This window comes from Taudactylus pleione, unplaced genomic scaffold, assembly GCF_031769625.1.
Source record: "Taudactylus pleione unplaced genomic scaffold, aTauple2 ptg000203l, whole genome shotgun sequence".
NCBI lineage: Eukaryota > Metazoa > Chordata > Amphibia > Anura > Myobatrachidae > Taudactylus > Taudactylus pleione.
In genome coordinates, this window is record NW_028284605.1 from 4065055 (window position 1) to 4084538 (window position 19484).

The window sequence follows — 19484 nt, forward strand, 5'->3', positions numbered from 1 at the left end:
TTTCAGAATCATAAGATTTAAGGATAGTACAGAAAAGATTACTAGATATGTATTATAGTAAAACCTCGACAATATGTTTCAATCTGTAGTAGGAGATTGTTGGTAGACTGTCCACTGCAGTAGGATTTTTCTGTGGTGTAATTCATTCTGCAGTACGATCTTGACTGTAGACGTTGAGCTATAGCAGAATTTTGGTAGTAAGCATTGGGCGCTGGTTGGATTGAAATGAAGACCTTGGCCCTCATTCAGAGCCGTTCGCTATTTGCGGTCGTTCGTTTAAAAACAAGGGGTGGCTATTCAAATGATCCGTACGCACATTGTAGTCTGTTCACACCTCTAAGTCTGAACGAGCGAGCAAAACATACGCTCGTTTATTTGTTAAAAACGCCCCCTGGCCGCTCGCATCCTACGTCATGTCCGCTATTTATTAGATTAATCGAGTACATCGACCAGCGTATGAACTGCTCGCTATTCTTGTGGTTGGTGTTTGCTACCACAAATTTGCGAGCAGTTCTGGCTATAAAATAACCCAGTGACGTGAACAATGACGCTGCTGTTTTAAATATACACACCCATAAAACGCCCGTTTTGACCTTTAAGCACGCCTGCGTTCGGATCTCCACTCCCCATTTTCAAGCACCTTCCCCTGTTACCACCCACATACGCCTCATTCTGTCATTCAAAATAGCAGGCACTCGCTATATTGCGTACCAACGATTTTTGGCCGCACTGACTGGTTCACGCATGCGTACTAAAAACCGTACGCATGCGCAGATGTGCAAACATCGCTCGGAACGAGCGTACTGCCGCTAACGAGCGGCTCTGAATGAGGGCCCTTGTTTTGTGGCAGGATTTTGGCCAAGACCTTGTGCTGTGGTAAGATTATGACAGAAGACCTTCTGCGGTGGTGGGATCTATGCAGTAGGCCATGTGCTGTGGTTGGAGTTTTGCATTAGACCTTGTGCTGTGGCGAGATTTTGGCGATATACCTTGTGCAGTGATGGGATCTTGTGCTGTGGAGTTATCATGATGGTAGACCTTGTGCTGTGGAGTTAATATGATTGTAGACCTTGTGTTGTGGAGTTAATATGATTGTAGACCTTGTGCTGTGGAGTTAATATGATGGTAGACCTTGTGCTGTGGAGTTAATATGATGGTAGACCTTGTGCTGTGGAGTTAATATGATGGTAGACCTTGTGCTGTGGAGTTAATATGATGGTAGACCTTGTGCTGTGGAGTTAATATGATGGTAGACCTTGTGCTGTGGTTGCATCTTGATGATAACCCTTGGGATGTGCAGGGATCTTTGAATTATCCTTCGTGTTGAAATAGGGTCATAGCGGTAGATATCATGCTGTAGGCGAATCATGTTACTAGGTAGATCACATTCTGTAGGAATATCTTGGCAGTAGATCACATGATGTAAGGATTTGTTTGCGGTAGATTTCCAGCTGTAAAAGGGACCTTGTGCTTTAGTATCACTCTGTTAAATTACTACCCTTCTGTTTTATATGCTGATATTACTTATTTATTGCAGTTTGGTGATTTTTAGAAAATACTGTGTTTGGCAATGCTTTTGTGGAGCAAATGTTTCATATACTGGTTACATGCATACAATATAGGAAGTTGAATGTAAATTTTTTTATTTTATTTATTTATTTTAAGATGAGAGAATATTGCTTACGGCTGAGGAACATGCTCTCCAGTAGCTGTACAAAGGAAGAAATCTCTACAGCTGTGGACACTATGATAGAGGAGGTAAGTGCTATATAGGTTCCTTCTTAGCTTGTTTTTTACAGTGGTGTCAAACTCGAGCCCTCCAGCTGCTGTGGGACTACATATCCCAGCATGCTCTGCCACAGTTTTAGCATGCCCTTGTAGCAAAACTCTGGCAGTGCATGCTGGGATGTGTACTTCCACTGCAGCTGAAGGGCCCGAGTTTCACACCACTGGTTTATTATGACACTTTTTTTAGACAAATGATTATATTTGCTTTTGGATGTTTGTGCTAAATAAGCGAGTTTCTTTAAAACAAGCAGAAACTTGTGTGTGTGTATGCAACAGTTCATTACGTATGGGTCAATGTAAAGGCCCCCATCCATCATCAATGGATTGGGCCATTTCCCTGATCCCCAGACGCCGGTGTCGGGACATAGGTGAAATCCAACATGTTGGTTTTTCCCTGATTTCCTGATCACAATCAAAATATGATCTTGATCAGCAAATCGGGGATTTTCAACATGAAGAATTACACAGATTCTTCGTCAAATCGACGATCATCAATGCCTGCCAATCCGCATTTCTCTCCGGCGGTTCCGGTCAGATAGGGGAATGGCCGGCTCATGTATGGCACCCTTTACTTTGCCAACATTTTAGTGTTTCACAAGTATGTTCATTCTACTTATTTGACCCCTTCACTGGTAAAGTTGAGTGGGACTCGTCCAAAACACCACAGGTGTTCAACTCTGGGGAAGGAGACTTATCTAAAAAAAATCTTGTAACAAACGTCTCGGCAAAACCCAGACTTGGGCCGATTGATTGTTGATGTATGGGTCCCATTATTTACAGCAACATCATCGACCCTGCCCCATATACGAGTCAATTAATCCACACATTACATTTGTTTCAAAGAAAGGCTGCCTAGCTGTCACTCACTCTCTGCTGCTTAGTTAGAGAAGCACCAGCCTCCTAACATGTTACCCTGCTGCAGAGGAGCAAGAAAGAGAGTGTTGTGAACATATTTAGTCAAGTATAAACACTTCAGTTTTTTAATGTATATTTTTTTTCAGCCTGCCAGCTCTGGGGCCATGGTTTGTATTCTAACCAGGGAGCTTATCTGTGTAGAGTTTGTATGTTATCCATGTGTTTGTGTAGGCTTCCACCGGGTCCTCCCGCACTCCAAAAAATATACTAGTATGTTAATGTTCGTGTGTTTTGAACCAGAGAATTTGGACTCTAAGCTCAACTGGAGTAGGATGTGAATATTTAAATATTCTCTAAAACAGAGCATGTTATGTTGGTGCTTTCTAAATGCTTATATTAGTGGCTTTACTGTACTGTGTGATGAATGGAAGAATGCTGTAAGCTTTGTCCACCAGATGGCAGTATAGTAGAAGAAACTTGGATAAAGCATTAGTAGAAGATACTTAGGGGTAAATTTACTAACATCTGTGTTTGTCCCGATTTGCATTTTCGGGAGATAATATCACTTTTTTGCAAAGAATTTACTATCATTAAAGTCGGGTGATTTCTTCATTTTTTCAGGTTAAAATCGGGTGGTTTAATGCCGCAAATTCGTCTGTTTTCAACAATATAAATGATATCACCATCGGCTCAATTCGGAAGTACTTTTCACTTTTTTAATACAAATCGGGAATTTACCATTATTCGTTTTGCTAAAGTCGCCCGTTTTACACTCAAATCGGGGACTCAATAGAAGATTTAAATACACCACCTCCTGAGCTGCGAGTTGCCATCGACCATACACAAATCAGTGTGATTTGTGTATGTTTCTGAATGGCAAGTGTGTTCTAAGAGTTACTTAAAAAAAAGGAAGTGAGGTCCCCGTCCCCAAAAGGCTAACTAGCCCCGGACTTGCCAGCCTGTCCTGGTACCTAAAATTACGAGGAACAAAATGAGTAGGGTTCCACAGTAAATTAGGTACCAGCACCAGGCTGCAGTGCCAGTCCTGGTTGAATTATAGGGGTTAAAAAATTGCGTAGGGGTACCCCTATAATTAAAACCAGCACCAGACCCTTTCTAGCAGGGGGCTGATGCCACAGCCAGGGGAGCCCTTTCACCAGGCCCCCCAGCATCAGTCCTGACCGCTTGTCAGCCCAGGCCAGGGATCCCTGGGGAGTTGGGGACCCCTCCAATAAAGGGGCACCGCTGGACTAGGCTGATAGCCCGGGCTATCCCCGCCACCCTAGGGCGGTCGGTGGCGGGTTGATAGTGTATGTAGTTTGTAAAAAATAGAAATATCAATAGTGTCTTTACAGTGGAACTACAGGTCCCAGCATGCCTCCCCCCCATGCTGGTACTTGGAGAACCACAAGTACCAGCATGCGGAGCATTAAGGGCCCGCTAGTACCTGTAGTTCACCTGTAAAGAAATGTGTAAAAAAAACACACAACACACACACCGTGAAAGTACAGTTTTATTACACACACACACACACACACCTACATTACCAGTAGTGTCCCCCTTTGTCTAGTGTAGGCATCCGAGGTCTTCTTAAAGCAAAAAAACGAAAATCGCGATCCACGCAACAGATACCAACCAGGATGGTTGATATCTCCCGAATGAAACGCTCAGACGCGGCTTCTGCCTTTATAGAGCCGTATCTGAGCATTCATTGGCCGAGAGAGGTGAGCCTCCGCCTCTCTGTCATTGAACGGCTCCTCCATTGAAGTCAATGGAGAGCCATAGGTTACTATAGTTCATTCTGCGGTTCCCACCATTGACTTCAATGGAGGAGCCATTCATTGACTGAGAGAGCTGGGGGCTCACCTCTCTCAGCCAATGAATGCTCAGATACGGCTCTATAAAGGCAGAAGTTGCGTCTGAGCGTTTCATTCGGGAGATATCAACCATCCTGGTTGGTATCTGTTGCGTGGATCGCGATTTTTGTTTTTTTTGTTTAGAAGACCTTGGATGCCTACATTGGACAAGGGGACCACTCCTGGTAATGTAGGTGAATATGTGTGCGTGTGTGTACAGTATGTAATAAAACTGTACTTTCACGGTGTGTGTGTGTGTTATGTATTTTTTTACACATTTCTTTACAGGTGAACTACAGGTACCAGCGGGCCTTTAATGCCCCGCATGCTGGTGCTTGTGGTTCTCCAAGTACCAGCATCCCGGGAGGCTTGCTGGGACCTGCAGTTCGACTGTAAAGACAATGTTGTTAATTCTATTTTTTACACACCACATACACTATCAACCCGCCACCCACCGCCATGGGGTGGCGGGGAAAGCCTCGGGCTATCAGCCTAGGCCAGGGGTGCCCTGGAGAGGGGGACCCCTTTATTGGGGGGGTCCCCAACTCCCCAGGGATCCCTGGCCTGGGCTGACTAGCGGTCAGGACTGATGCTGCGGCTGGGGGGCCCGGTGAAAGGGTTCCTCTGGCTGTGGCATCAGCCCCCCGCTAGAAAGGGTCCGGTGCTGCTTTTAATTATAGGGGGACCCCTACGCAATTTTTCCCCCCCTATAATTAAATCCAGGACTGGCCCTGCAGCCTGATGCTGGTACCTAAATTTCGGTGGAACCCTACTCGTTTTGTTCCCCTTAATTTTAGGTACCAGGACAGGCTGGCAAGTCCGGGGCTGGTTAGTCTTTTGGGGGGGAACCTCATATAATTTTTTTTAACACAAAATTAACCCTAGAAAAATAAATAAAAAACAAACAGCCTGCACATATTTAATTGATATGTGCAGCCAGCTTGTTCGGGAGAGAAATTCGGGCGGTTAAATTGGGACTTCAAAACGGACAGGATCAACCAAATACACCATCAATCAAAACGATCCTGTCAAAACCGGGAGTTTCGTAAATTCCAGATTTTTTAAGTGAAAAAAAATGGCATTTTTGATCGATCCTATCCGAGTTGAAAAACGGGATCAAATCGAATCTTAGTAAATTTACCCCTTAGTGGCAAATAATCTGCATTTCACATACATATGGATCTATTTACTAAGCTATGGAGAGATGGAGATAAAGTACCAACCACTCAGCTCCTAACTGTCATTTTTCAAACACAGCCTGTAATGTGACAGTTGGAAGCTGTTTGGTTGGTCTCCATCCACTTTATATCTCTCCAAGGCTTAACACATATACCCCATAGTAACAGTACAGTTGTAGGAGAGAAGAAAGAATATGAATATATATATATATATATATTATAATCGGGGAGTATATGCCTTCCATGACGTAGGTGCCCACTAAGTGGCATTTTTCTAAATTTGACTCCTAAGGGGGTGAAAAGGGCTAAAATGTTTCCTCTCCCTGTGCAGTGACTCATCGTGGCTGCAGCACAGTTCAATATTCAGATAGGGGAGCCACACCAACTGGCAGTGAAGTTTGGCAGCATTAGCCTAAAGCTGCATACACATGTAAAGATTTTCTGTCCAACCATCCAACTAGTTGATTGGTTGGAATGAAAATCTGGTAACGTATGGGAGTAAATGATGATCAGCAATTTGCTCCAAAATGCCAGAAAATAGATGAAAATGGTCGTTCAAACAAGTTTGTTAAATGTTTGATCTAAACAATTTGTTCAAACAATAGTTTTTGTCCATTTTCAGGCAATTGGGAGCAAATTGCTGATTGTCATTTGCTTTCATACCTTACCAGATTTTCATTCCAACCAATCAACTAGTTGGATGGTTGGACAGAAAATCTTTACGTGTGTATGCACCTTAAAGGTGCCTATCCACTATTCGATTAAAATGAGTGATTGAATGATAACGATATTGTTTGATCGTTCGATAATCGTGTGAAAATCATTTGCAGATTGTTTAAAAAATTAGTCTTTTAGACATCTATCATCGTGCAAACATGCTGGTCAACCTGACGATAACGTCAGGTTCAGCATGTTTGCAGATGATTGATTGTGCCTACACTACATACATTGATTGTGCCTACACTGCTCGTGGAAGGCACATCACAGACTGACAAACGACTACGCGATTACAATGCCGTGATCGTGCAGTCTTTTGCCTGTCTTCTAGTGGATGGGCACCTTAAGAGCTACACCAACTGCCACCCTAAATGCTGCCAAGCATCACTGTCAGTTGGTGTGGCTCCCCTATTTGAATATTGAACTGTGCTGCAGCCCCATCTCTGGAGCCTCCATTAGCCGTTTGATCCTGATGTGGCTTATGAGGCAGACAGCAATGCAAAGGGGTAAAATGTGTTCTCACAGATTCCTCAATAGCTTTTAGGCTACAGATGAGGGAGGGTAATGTGTTAGCACAGGTGTGAAGGAACGTGTTACCACAGAGGTGAGAGAGGATACACAGGTGATGGGGGATAAATGTGTTATAAAAGCAGTGTGACTATAAAGGTGAGAGAGGATAATGTGTTACTATAGAGGTGAGAGAGGATAATGTGTTACTATAGATGCGAGGGAGTGAAATGTGTTAATACAAAGGTTAGAGAATGGAATATGTTACTATACAGGTGGGAGAGGGGAATGTCAAATGTGTTAATATGCATGTTAGGGACTGGAATATGTTACTACACAGGTGAGAGAGGGGAATGTCAAATGTGTTACTAAGTAGGGTTGCCAGATAGTCCCTTTAATAAGTAGCACATGAATTACACAGGTTCTGTGGATACCCCTAGAAGTCAGCCATCCACAGAACCTGTGTAATTCGTGTTGTGCTTATTAAAGGGAAGATCTGGCAACCTTGATTGCTACTAGTTGAGGGAGGGGAGTGTGTTACAACACGGGAGAGGGAGGGAAATGTGTTTCTACAGAGGTAAGCGAGGGTAATGTGTTACTACAGTGGTGAGGGAGGGGGATTTGTTACTACAGATGTGAGGGAGGGATTGTGTTTCTACATAGGTGAGGGAGGGAAATGTGTTACTACAGAGGTGAGCAAGGATAATGTGGTTGCTACAGAGGTAAGGGAGTGGAATGTGTTAGTACACAGATGAGGGAGGGTAATGTAGTTGTGAGGGAGGGGATGCATTACTATAGAGGTGAAGGATTCATGTGTTACTGGAGTGGTGAGATGGAAATGGAAACAGTAAATATCTACGGTCTACCCTGGTGAAACCGGGCACATCAGCTAGTGTCTGTATATAGGGTCTGATTCACTTCGGATCGCAACTGCGAATGCAATAGCGATAACACTATCGCAGTTGAACTGCATGCTTAAATTCATTGCGATCGCAATGAATTTAAGCATGCAGTTCAACTGCGATAGTGTTATCGCTATTGCATTCGCAGTTGCGATCCGAAGTGAATCAGACCCTATATACAGACACTAGCTGATGTGCCCGGTTTCACCAGGGTAGACCGTAGATATTTACTGTTTCCATTTCCATCTCACCACTCCAGTAACACATGAATCCTTCACCTCTATAGTAATGCATCCCCTCCCTCACAACTACATTACCCTCCCTCATCTGTGTACTAACACATTCCACTCCCTTACCTCTGTAGCAACCACATTATCCTTGCTCACCTCTGTAGTAACACATTTCCCTCCCTCACCTATGTAGAAACACAATCCCTCCCTCACATCTGTAGTAACAAATCCCCCTCCCTCACCACTGTAGTAACACATTACCCTCGCTTACCTCTGTAGAAACACATTTCCCTCCCTCTCCCGTGTTGTAACACACTCCCCTCCCTCAACTAGTAGCAATCAAGGTTGCCAGATCTTCCCTTTAATAAGCACAACACGAATTACACAGGTTCTGTGGATGGCTGACTTCTCGGGGTATCCACAGAACCTGTGTAATTCATGTGCTACTTATTAAAGGGACTATCTGGCAACCCTACTTAGTAACACATTTGACATTCCCCTCTCTCACCTGTGTAGTAACATATTCCAGTCCCTAACATGCATATTAACACATTTGACATTCCCCTCTCCCACCTGTATAGTAACATATTCCCTTCTCTAACCTTTGTATTAACACATTTCACTCCCTCGCATCTATAGTAACACATTATCCTCTCTCACCTCTATAGTAACACATTATCCTCTCTCACCTTTATAGTCACACTGCTTTTATAACACATTTATCCCCCATCACCTGTGTATCCTCTCTCACCTCTGTGGTAACACGTTCCTTCACACCTGTGCTAACACATTACCCTCCCTCATCTGTAGCCTAAAAGCTATTGAGGAATCTGTGAGAACACATTTTACCCCTTTGCATTGCTGTCTGCCTCATAAGCCACATCAGGATCAAACGGCTAATGGAGGCTCCAGAGATGGGGCTGCAGCACAGTTCAATATTCAAATAGGGGAGCCACACCAACTGACAGTGATGCTTGGCAGCATTTAGGGTGGCAGTTGGTGTAGCTCTTAAGGTGCCCATCCGCTGCACAACATAAGGACGGCCACTTTACCTTACACACATCTGTAATGTTTAGCAAGACTGCAAAACCATCGGTACAATCGAGCACCATCGCAGCCTCACACACACTTGCACTTAAGCCCTGACCTTACTCAGGAATTGCTAACTTCAGCGCACGCTATCAGGTCTCAGGCTGCGTAGGACATCGCAGTGGATAATTTACGCAAGCCCCTGCAACGGCGTTCAAACGCACTGGCACGCCTGCATTAGGCCGACCACCACCCGTCACCTCCCACAAAGGGCACTTCCTGTTAATCACTTTTTTTAATGGGTCTGCGTAGCCTCAACATTCGGCCGATTGCGTGCTTATTAGCAACTGCGTTCCTTGCTGAATCAGGCCCATAGTGCACTATTAGAGAGTAAAATGTAACTTTTTGTTTTATATCACATTAAAAATATAAAATATATGACAAATATATAGGGATGCGGTCAGGATTCCGGCGTTCATAATGCCGATACCGGAATTCCGACACCTATCAGAATACTGCCGGGATCCTGAAGGTAAGTACTGGGTTAGGCACTATGTGGGGAGGGTAAGGTTTAGGCTGCAGGGAGGGAGGTTTAGGGGTAGGGTCAGGCTTACTTACCTCTAGGAGTCGGGATTGTAACCTGGTCTGGATGCCAGCGTCGGCTCAGATACATACTTTAAGAACATGCATAGAAACCCAGATTTTTTTTTAAAAAAGAACACACTACAAGGATACACAGCTGAGCAAGTTTTCATTACACAATTTCCATCTATTACACAATGCTTCTTGTGTGAGCGTGTGTATATATATGTGTGTGTGTGTGTGTGTGTGTGTATATATATATGTGTATGTATGTGTATATATGTATTAGGGATGTGCAGGCTCGGATAGGTTCGAGTTTGCACGTGGAGTTCGTTTTTTTCCCTCCAAAAAAACGGAACTCAGAACGAGGCAAAACGTCATCTTACATGGACGAACATCATCATTCCTGGTCTTTTGTCCAGGAATGATGATGTTCGTCCATGTAAGATGACGTTTTGCCTCGTTCTGAGTTCCGTTTTTTTGGAGGGAAAAATCCGAACTCCACGTGCAAACTCGAACCTATCCGAGCCTGCACATCCCTAATATGTATATATATATATATATATATACATACATACATACATACATACATACATACAGTCAGGTGCATAAATATTGGGACATTGACAGAATCTTCATATTTTGGCCTCTATTCACCACCACAATGGCTTTGAAATGAAACAAACAAGATGTGCTTTAACTGCAGACTTTCAGATTTAATTTGAGGGTAATTACATCCAAATCAGGTGAACGGTGTAGGAATTACAACGGTTTCTATATGTGCCTCCCACTTTTTAAGGGGCCAAAAGTAATGGGACTATCAACTCAAAAGCTATTTCATGGACAGGTGTGGGCTATTCCCTCGTTATTTCATTATCAATTAAGCAGGTAAAAGGTCTGGAGTTGATTCTAGGTGTGACATTTGCATTTGGAATCAGTTGCTGTCGACTCTCAATATGAGATCCAGAGAGCTGTCACTATCAGTGAAGCAAGCCATCATTAGGCTGAAAAATCAAAACAAACCCATCAGAGAGATAGCAAAAACATTAGGTGTGGCCAAATCAACTGTTTGGAACATTCTTAAAAAGAAAGAACGCACCGGAGAGCTCAGCAACACCAAAAGACCCGGAAGACAACGGAAAACAACTGTGGTGGATGACAGAAGAATTATTTCCCTGGTGAAGAAAAACCCCTTCACAACAGTTGGCCTAATCAAGAACACTCTCCAGGAGGTAGGTGTATATGTGTCAAAGTCAACAATCAAGAGAAGACTTCACAAGAGTGAATGTAGAGGGTTCACCACAAGATGTAAATCATTGGTGAGCCTCAAAAACAGGAAGACCAGATTAGAGTTTGCCAAACAACATCTAAAAAAGCCATTACAGTTCTGGAACAACATCCTATGGACAGATGAGACAGATCAACTTGTACCAGAGTGATGGGAAGAGAAGAGTATGGAGAAGGAAAGGAACCTCATCAGTGAAGCATGGTGGTGGTAGTGTCATGGTGTGGCCATGTATGGCTGCCAATGGAACTGGTTCCCTTGTAATTATTGATGATGTGACTGCTGACAAAAGCAGCAGAATGAATTCTGAAGTGTTTCGGGCAATATTATATGCTCATATTCAGTGAAATGCTTCAGAACTCATTGGACGGCGCTTCACAGTGCAGATGGACAATGACCCGAAGCATACTGCAAAAGCAACCAAAGAGTTTTTTAAGGCTAAAAAGTGGAATGTTATGCAATGGCCAAGTCAATCCCCTGACCTGAATCCGATTGTGCATGCATTTCACTTGATGAAGACAAAACTGAAGGGAAAATGCCCCAAGAACAAGCGGGAACTGAAGACATTTGCAGTAGAGGCCTGGCAGATTATCACCAGGGATGAAACCCAGCGTCTGGTGATGTCTATGCGTTACAGACTTCAGGCTGTAATTGCCTGCAAGGATTTGCAACAAAGTATTAACAAGTGAAAGTTAGATTTTTGATTGTTTAGTTTGTCCCATTACTTTTGGTCCCTTAAAAAGTGGGAGGCACATGTAGAAACCGTTGTAATTCCTACACCGTTCACCTGATTTGGATGTAATTACCCTCAAATTAAATCTGAAAGTCTGCAGTTAAAGCACATCTTGTTTGTTTCATTTCAAAGCCATTGTTGTGGTGAATAGAGGCCAAAATATGAAAATTATGTCAATGTCCCAATATTTATGCACCTGACTGTATATATATGTATATATATGATAAAATCAAGATCTGTTTGTGGCATTTAAATCTGCCCAGATTAGGAGTATGGGTCAGTATTCTACTACTAGTGGAATTTAAATGCCCTCACTCTTCTATGGCGCACATATTTAAAAAAAAAATCAGAACGAGTGTGGGCTTGCCTCATGTATCGCGCGGGCCCTCCGTATTTATCGGCAGACCTGCTTAGAATTATGCTTGTGGCAATAGCTCATTGACAGCTTTGTTTGATAGTTATCTTCATGTCATACAGACGGTAGTAGAGTGGAGGCGGTGATACCATGTTGGCAGTCACACACTTGTTCTCCAGGAAAGGGCAGAAACATAATACTTCTTGTTTTTCCAGTTGAATAAAACAGCATTGCTGGAGTTATGTGCAAGACACGCACAGGACATATTTCCGAGCAATTGTACACTGTCCGCTCCCACACTCATCACTTATGTTGGGGTCCCTCCTCTATAGCGTTCCCCCTGGTTGTACAATGTAGAAATGTCAATACTGGAAACTGATTGTCTCAAGTTTAGCCTCAGAAGATCCCTAACGCAGGAAAACTTAAAAAAAAAAAAAAAAAAGAAAAAACCTTTGCAATAGCGATCATGGTTTTTGTTTCCTAGAGTAAAACAACCATCCACATGACAAAACCTCAGTGATATTTGAATTAAACCTTGCCTAAAAACAAAAAAGCTCCTTTTTTCAGGGCGTCCCTTTTTTTTTTTGACTCCGCTCACACAGCTGTGGGTGACCACCTACAGCTTGTGCGTGCGGCCTGGCGATGGTCTCGATTATCTAATAGAGCAGGAAGTCCACTACTGACATCACTAGTGATGTCATTAGTGCCGCCCACAAACGGCAAGCGTTCCTTCGGGAACGCTCCGTTTGTGCAGCCACCCCCCTCCCCGCCTACAAAACAGGGCGAGCTGTCGATCAACATCGACAGCTGCCCCGTCTTGTAGCGACCCCCGGAGCGAGTGATTTCTCACACGCTCCGGGGATCGCGCACACCACGTGTGCGCAATGGCCCACCATCGACCTGCTTGCGAGCGGGTCTGAATCAGGCCCCTACTCCTCTCTCTTCCTTTACAAACATTTTCCCTCTTCCTCGGGCTCAGCCATCACTGGTAACCAGGGCTCTGGTCAGCAAGTCAATCCTTTGACTCCAACTCCTCTTTACTACTAGAGGAGTAGAAGTCAAAGGTTGGGCTTATGACTCCACAACCCGGGCAATTATCCTTGTGGTGCACTTATTAGATTAATGCATTGTTATTATTTAATCTGCTGGGAAACATTTTTGTAATTCTCATGAATTGTGAAGATTCACTACATTAAATATTTGTATTATTTTAATTTAGCTAAAAACAAAAAACAAATTCAATACAGTAGATGCCAGTTATTCCAACAGCAATTATCTGAACACGCTTATTTCTGATTATCTGTGCAAACCCTCGCTCCCAATTAGTTTGGATAACCATTGTCCTACTGTACATTAATGCTGATGGTTTAGCCAAACATCCTCCTATCTCCATTCCTTGATTTTCAGCAAAGTGTTTGTGACCTTTAGAAGTGTCCATAATAATTACATCTGTCATTGTTACATAATGCTGAGCTTTTGTGATTATTGATGTTGACGAGTAAATCTTTATCAAGTGAGCCCTATTACACGTGTTTTACAACTATGAAGAGATAACAGATCTGCAACTATATGAACCCTAAAAGGTTATCTTACATACTTTATATATTCAGATCTGATTTGGTTTTTATTATCTTCAATTACGTTAATCATTTCAATATTGTAGTCCCGTCCCTGGACTTTATATATTGGACGCCTGGATGGTACATCACTGTGAATGATTAAATATCTACTTGGCAACACCCCCAATCCCCCCCCACCCCCTCTGTGGCAGAAGGTATGCAACGCTGAATAACTATGGGTTATTCAGAGTCGTCTCATCTCCTCTTGCGGATGGGTTCACACATAGGATAAGTGTCCCGTGGACGTGTAGATGGAATTGTGGACCTTTAATGTCTGAAATAACAATTATTCTACATGTAGCTTGTAGGTCGCTGATCTGGCACTGAAAAGGTTCATGTCATAGTTTACATTTTTGGCAAGGATAGTACGGATAAAATGTAAAGAGAGAAAAGCACTATATAGATAAAGTTAGTTTAGCTAGGAAAAGCCAGTAATCATCCTTGTTTTGCATAGTTCTAGCAGAGAGTTCATGTTATTTTAAGGAAAAAAAATCAGTGTCTAGAAATAAACACATAGGAGCTGCCGTAAAGCTGGGAGTTATATTACGCAGAAGCAAAGTGTACAGAAAATTAACACACTTTACAGACAATATGTAATTTCTTCACATCAGTCTCTGTTCCAGTGGAGCTTACAATCTATGGGCCTGATCCAAAGTTGTACACTAATCCCGTCGTGGCTGCAACATTTTACGCAGCCGCTATGTGAAAATATTGAAGTGTCGCAGCCTACGGGAGATGTATTGAGGCACCCACCTGCGGCTTTGCAAATCCAAGCATCTGCATAAAACGTCGCAGCATCGGTAACAGATGAGTCTATCATCGGCATCCTGAGTAAGCCTATGGTCCCGCAGAATGGGCGACTGAACTAAGGGCCTGATTCAGACCCGCTCGCGAGCGCTAAGCGCTCGCAAGCGGGTCGATGGTGCCCTAGTGCACATGCGCACGACGGAGGGAGCTCCGTCATGTGCATGCGCGAGACACGGATAGCGACAGCCAAGCTGTCGCTCCGGGTCTCGCACCAAAGGAGGCGTGCTGTCGATGGTGAGTGACAGCACGCCCCCTTTGGTGGGCGTGCCGGGGGTGTGGCTGCCAGACGGAGGCGTTCCCATGGGAACGCCTACCGTCTGGGTCCGGCCCCACTGACATCACTAGTGATGTCAGTGGGAGTGCTTTTGGCTCTGATAGAGCCAAAATCACTCCAGGGCTTGCGGTCACCGAGACCCTACCGCAGGGTCTCGTCGCAAGCCCGATGGTCGCGATGGTCTTGACCATCGCGACCATCATCATGGACGCTCGCATAAGCTGTGGGTGGTAACCCACAGCTATGCGAGCGTCCAGGAGGACGCTCAAATAAAAAAACAACGCCATGATTCAGAGCGGGCGCTCGTCCAGAGCGTCCGGCTCTGAATCAGGCCCTAAGACCACATCACCTGTAAAGCTGTGTACAAAGACACAGTCGCTGGATCCGACACTCCTATAAACTGTGACACTCCCACATTTTTCTAACCACCTGTTATCACCCACAAACGGCTCATAACTGTCAATCACTCTCTATCTAAAGGCCGGTACACACTAGACGATGTCTAGCGTGTACCGACCTCGTAAAGACTGGACCCGGCGGAGTGCCGGCATTGTCAAGTGCGGCATATCGTCTAGTGTGAACCCGGGCTTAATTGCTCTCCTCAAGAAACATCGCAGATGCCCCAGGACACATGTGCCATTTGAATTAGACGTATGCGCTAAAATCAATACATCGGCCAACTGCGTATATATTGGCATAGCGTACTACTCTGAATCAGGCCCTATATTCCGTATCGCATGAACATTCAGGCTATTTTTTTTTTGTCAGAAGCTAACTAACCTGCCAACATGTTTTTGGAGTGTAGGAGGAAAATGGGGCAACTAGAGAAAACCACGCAAACCTGGGGAGAACATACAAACGCCACACAAATAATGCCTTGGCCCAGAATTGAACTCATGACCTCAGGACTGTGAAGCAGTGATGCTAAGCACTATGCTAACCGTTCTGTAGTGCTGTATGCATCTGGAGATGTGTATGCTTCTGCATAGGCAGCATAGCTTCCTGGTTTACTGCTAGTCCTCATGATCAGTTAGCACTTGCGCCTGTCCTATGCTATGTGCAACAGACACACCTCCCAACGGGCATAGGTACACTTACGTGCTGGCCTGCACCGGCTACATTTACATGAACACACCATTAAAGTGCGTACACACTAGACCATATATTGCACAATATGCCCGATTTCAACGCATTGAAACAACAAATCGAGTAAAATATGTCCAAATCATGAGTGTCCACTCACGATGCCAATGCGCGTACCTGTGGGTCGTACATTACATCTTTAGATCTTGCCTGCAGCAGGCAAGATCTGCCAGTCTCCTATACAACGCACTGGAAATTATTAAGGACGTATGATAGATCGTTGGTCAGATTGGACACTTTTTAGCACCATAACGTGTGCTGGGGAGCTGCCGTGTAGAGTTCAAGGGAAATAGCTAACGATATCGCATTGTGAACACATCGTCTAGTGTGTACGCACCTTTACTGAAATATCCCTACATGAGAACATCCTGTTACACTCTGTTCCCATTCTCTGGTCATAAGTGTAGATCTGTTCAGAATGCATTCGACTGAGCCTTCCTATATTTGCATGCACAAAGTGAATCCATGCAAGCTACCCTGTGCAAACTGGCATGTCCAACTCTGCCTCATTTGCACCAACTAGAAAAATAGAACTAGTTTAGGATAAATAATAATATGGCTGATTATGAGTTGGGAGCAAAGCAAAAATGAGCCAGTAACTGTGAACCTTGATAAAGCCATGCTGCACTGCAAGTGGGGAAGATGTAAAATGAGACTGGATTTGGGAGGGGTCCTAGCTCATATCTAAATTGCAATGTAAATATAAAGATGTCCAGTATGTGTGGGCTACATGCAAAAGCAGACAGTATTTACCCTGCAAGCAAAAAATATATATATACCCCCTTCCATTGCAACATGGTATGTTCCAAATACAAAGTGACTCGCTTTTCTTGCTTTGCTCCCAACTCAGAATTAGCCCCATTAACCTATATTGTCCAATATGTGATTAGAAAATAATTAATATATAACAAAAATTATTGTGTCTGTACATCTCTTTAAAGCACTTCATAGCCCAGTGTTGGCTAACCTTGACACTCCAGCTGTTGTGGAACTATATATCCCAGCATGCCCTGCCACAGTTTTAGCATGCCCTAATAGCAAAACTGTAGCAGTGCATGCTGGGTTATGTAGTTCCATAACAGCTGGAGTGTCAAGGTTAGCCAACACTGTCATAGCCCCTTTAAGGGAAACCTTGAACTCTCCAGCTGTTGTAGATCTCCTATGATCCTCCAGAACTCCACTTTGGAAGATATTGCTTCAGCAACTCATCAGATCTGTGTTCACATATAGAAATGTTGGTTGGATAGCTGCAGGTCGCTAACTTAGTTCTAGTCAGCAACTTGACTCAGGGCCTGATTCAGACCAGGACGCTAAGCCGCGAACGAACGCTATGGCCGATAATCGCACATATGTTTCAATATGCGCATGCTCGACTCACTGCCCTCGGGAATTGTGCGCTCGTAGAACACAAACTGGACACTAATTTGAGTGACAGATTGCGCCGTTTGTGGGTGGTAACAGGGGAAGGTGCTTGTGAACGGGGGAGTGGATGTGCGAACGCAGGCGTGTCTGGGCTTCTAAACGGTGTTTTAGGGGTGTGCATAATTAGCAAAGAAGCATCATTGAACACGTCACTTGGTTGTATTTTAGACTGCACTGATCGCAGTACTTGCGGTGGGGTAGGGTCTACCTCAAGCGCTGCTTGCAGCTCCGATGGCTCTCAATGTCACTGATTAATCACACACTTCCTGGAGATGATGTGTGCTAAGAGAGAAAGGTGGGCGTCTTCATACTGGCGTGCGTTCGCTCTGCCGTCGCTCTCTAAGGCATAGAGGGCGTCCTTCCACCAGACAGTGTGGTCGCGGCATTTGCATATGCAGCCCCTTTTGGCTGCGTGAGAGCGCAGCTTAGCGTCCGGGTCTGAATCAGGCCCTCAGTCCACGGAAACTGAGAGTTCACCAACACTTGTTCCAAAATGCTAAAGCTGGGTACACATTACCTGACCTGCCAATCCGACGCCCTATGGAACGATATATCGGGCGGGCGGCACACACTGCACGATCCAGTGTCCGACAGGCCGATACATTGTTCACCTACACCATTCACCTTCCTGACAGCTGGGTTTCTCCATCGTCCGTGCAGGCACAGCCGATGGAACGACCCTGATGTCGCTGCGTGGGAGCGCGCATAGTGCATACACACTAGACCATCCGGACAATATGTCTATTCCAATTCGCCATATCTTCGTCTAGTGTGTACCCAGCTTAAATCAAATGTAACATTAATACATTTGCTTTGTCCTTTCCCTGTCTTCCAAACCTTATTAAACATCTTAGCCCCCTTTCCCCGTCCCACCTTTGTTCTGGCCTATTCTTACACTTCTGTCTCCCTGCTCAGTTTGAACTTGAATTTGACATCTTACCTACTAACTGTACTGCCCAGAAGCTGAAAGCTGTATACTGGATTTCACAATAGGCCACTTGGTCCAACAACTTTCTTAATTACAAGCATGCACCTATAACCACATAATAATTGCTTGGCACAGTTCTGGATCAGACACTACTATGGCTGAAGTGGCTCAGGTGAAGTATATAGTAAAATGAGCCATTTCTTGTTTTCACTTAATCGTGTGTGTATGTGAGGTACACAGCTACGTCTCTCTTCAGTTGGAAAGCCTAGAAGAACACTATCAGTTGGAGAAATGTCAGGATCTATCTGAGCTGTGTTTGCACAGAACTTCTGTCATTCTTCCAGTAATATGCCTATATGCCGTTGTTAGGATAATATTTATGTGTTGTAATCACAGAGCTTCAGCATCCTGTTATGTGGCGCTTTCCAGACATTCCTCAATATCAGGATAGACTTTCTCTGTTGTGTATTAAGATCCTAAATTCCTCTCTGGGTCTTTTTACCACCAATTACTGTCTCTCTTGCCCAATCTACCATTTTACACTGAACAGATAATGATGTCATTCTGTATGGAGCTCCAGCTATGGACTTCACAAGAGTAACTATGCCAAACAGCAATAGGACCTAAGGGCAGTGTGTATAAGCTGACAGTAATTATTTGGAAGAGGGTCATTATGTAAGTGTAGTTAGCAGCTCTCATAGGAAAACAAGTATGTGAAACATGCGGCTGAATTAATTCTAAGATTTTCATGGGATTCTAAATATGCAAATGTGTGAATAGGAAAGGGGCAAACAAAGGGCCTGATTCATTAAGGATCGCAACTGCAACGGCGCTCGTAGCTGGCCGATTGTTGAGTGCGCAAAGGGACCACTGCGATCATGCCGACCACACAGAGTAATTCCACAGTGATTGACAGGCAGCGAGCATTTGGGAGTGGTGACCGTTTGAATGCCGTTGTGTGGGCGTGCATAAATTAGAGATTGCATACGCAGCTTGAGTACTCACTTTGTGCAATGAGGATAGCAATTTCAGGGCAGGGCAAGGTCAGGGCTGCTGTAATTCTGCGTGAGGGGCCGTTGGTACTCTATGTTACCGATGTTTGTGAAGGTTAGCAAGGTATTACAGATGTGAGATAGCAGTATTGGGAGGCAGTGGGCGTCTCTATGCTGGCAGTGCGACGGCATTGCGATAGCATTCATTAACATATATTCGCAGCAGACCTGTGTGCGATTACGGGGCTGCGATCGCAATAGCGATCCTTAATGAATCAGGCC

At 44.2% G+C, this 19484-nt stretch overlaps 1 protein-coding gene across 1 annotated transcript in view; it reads left to right on the top strand.

The window, feature by feature from the left end:
• BLMH (bleomycin hydrolase) overlaps positions 1 to 19484 on the top strand; it is a 94335-nt gene that overhangs the window by 29444 nt on the left and 45407 nt on the right. Inside the window, exon 6 of the mRNA XM_088477797.1 lies at positions 1666 to 1758. Within this exon, the coding sequence (XP_088333923.1) occupies positions 1666 to 1758 (93 nt within the window). The remainder of the gene's footprint in view (positions 1 to 1665; positions 1759 to 19484) is intronic.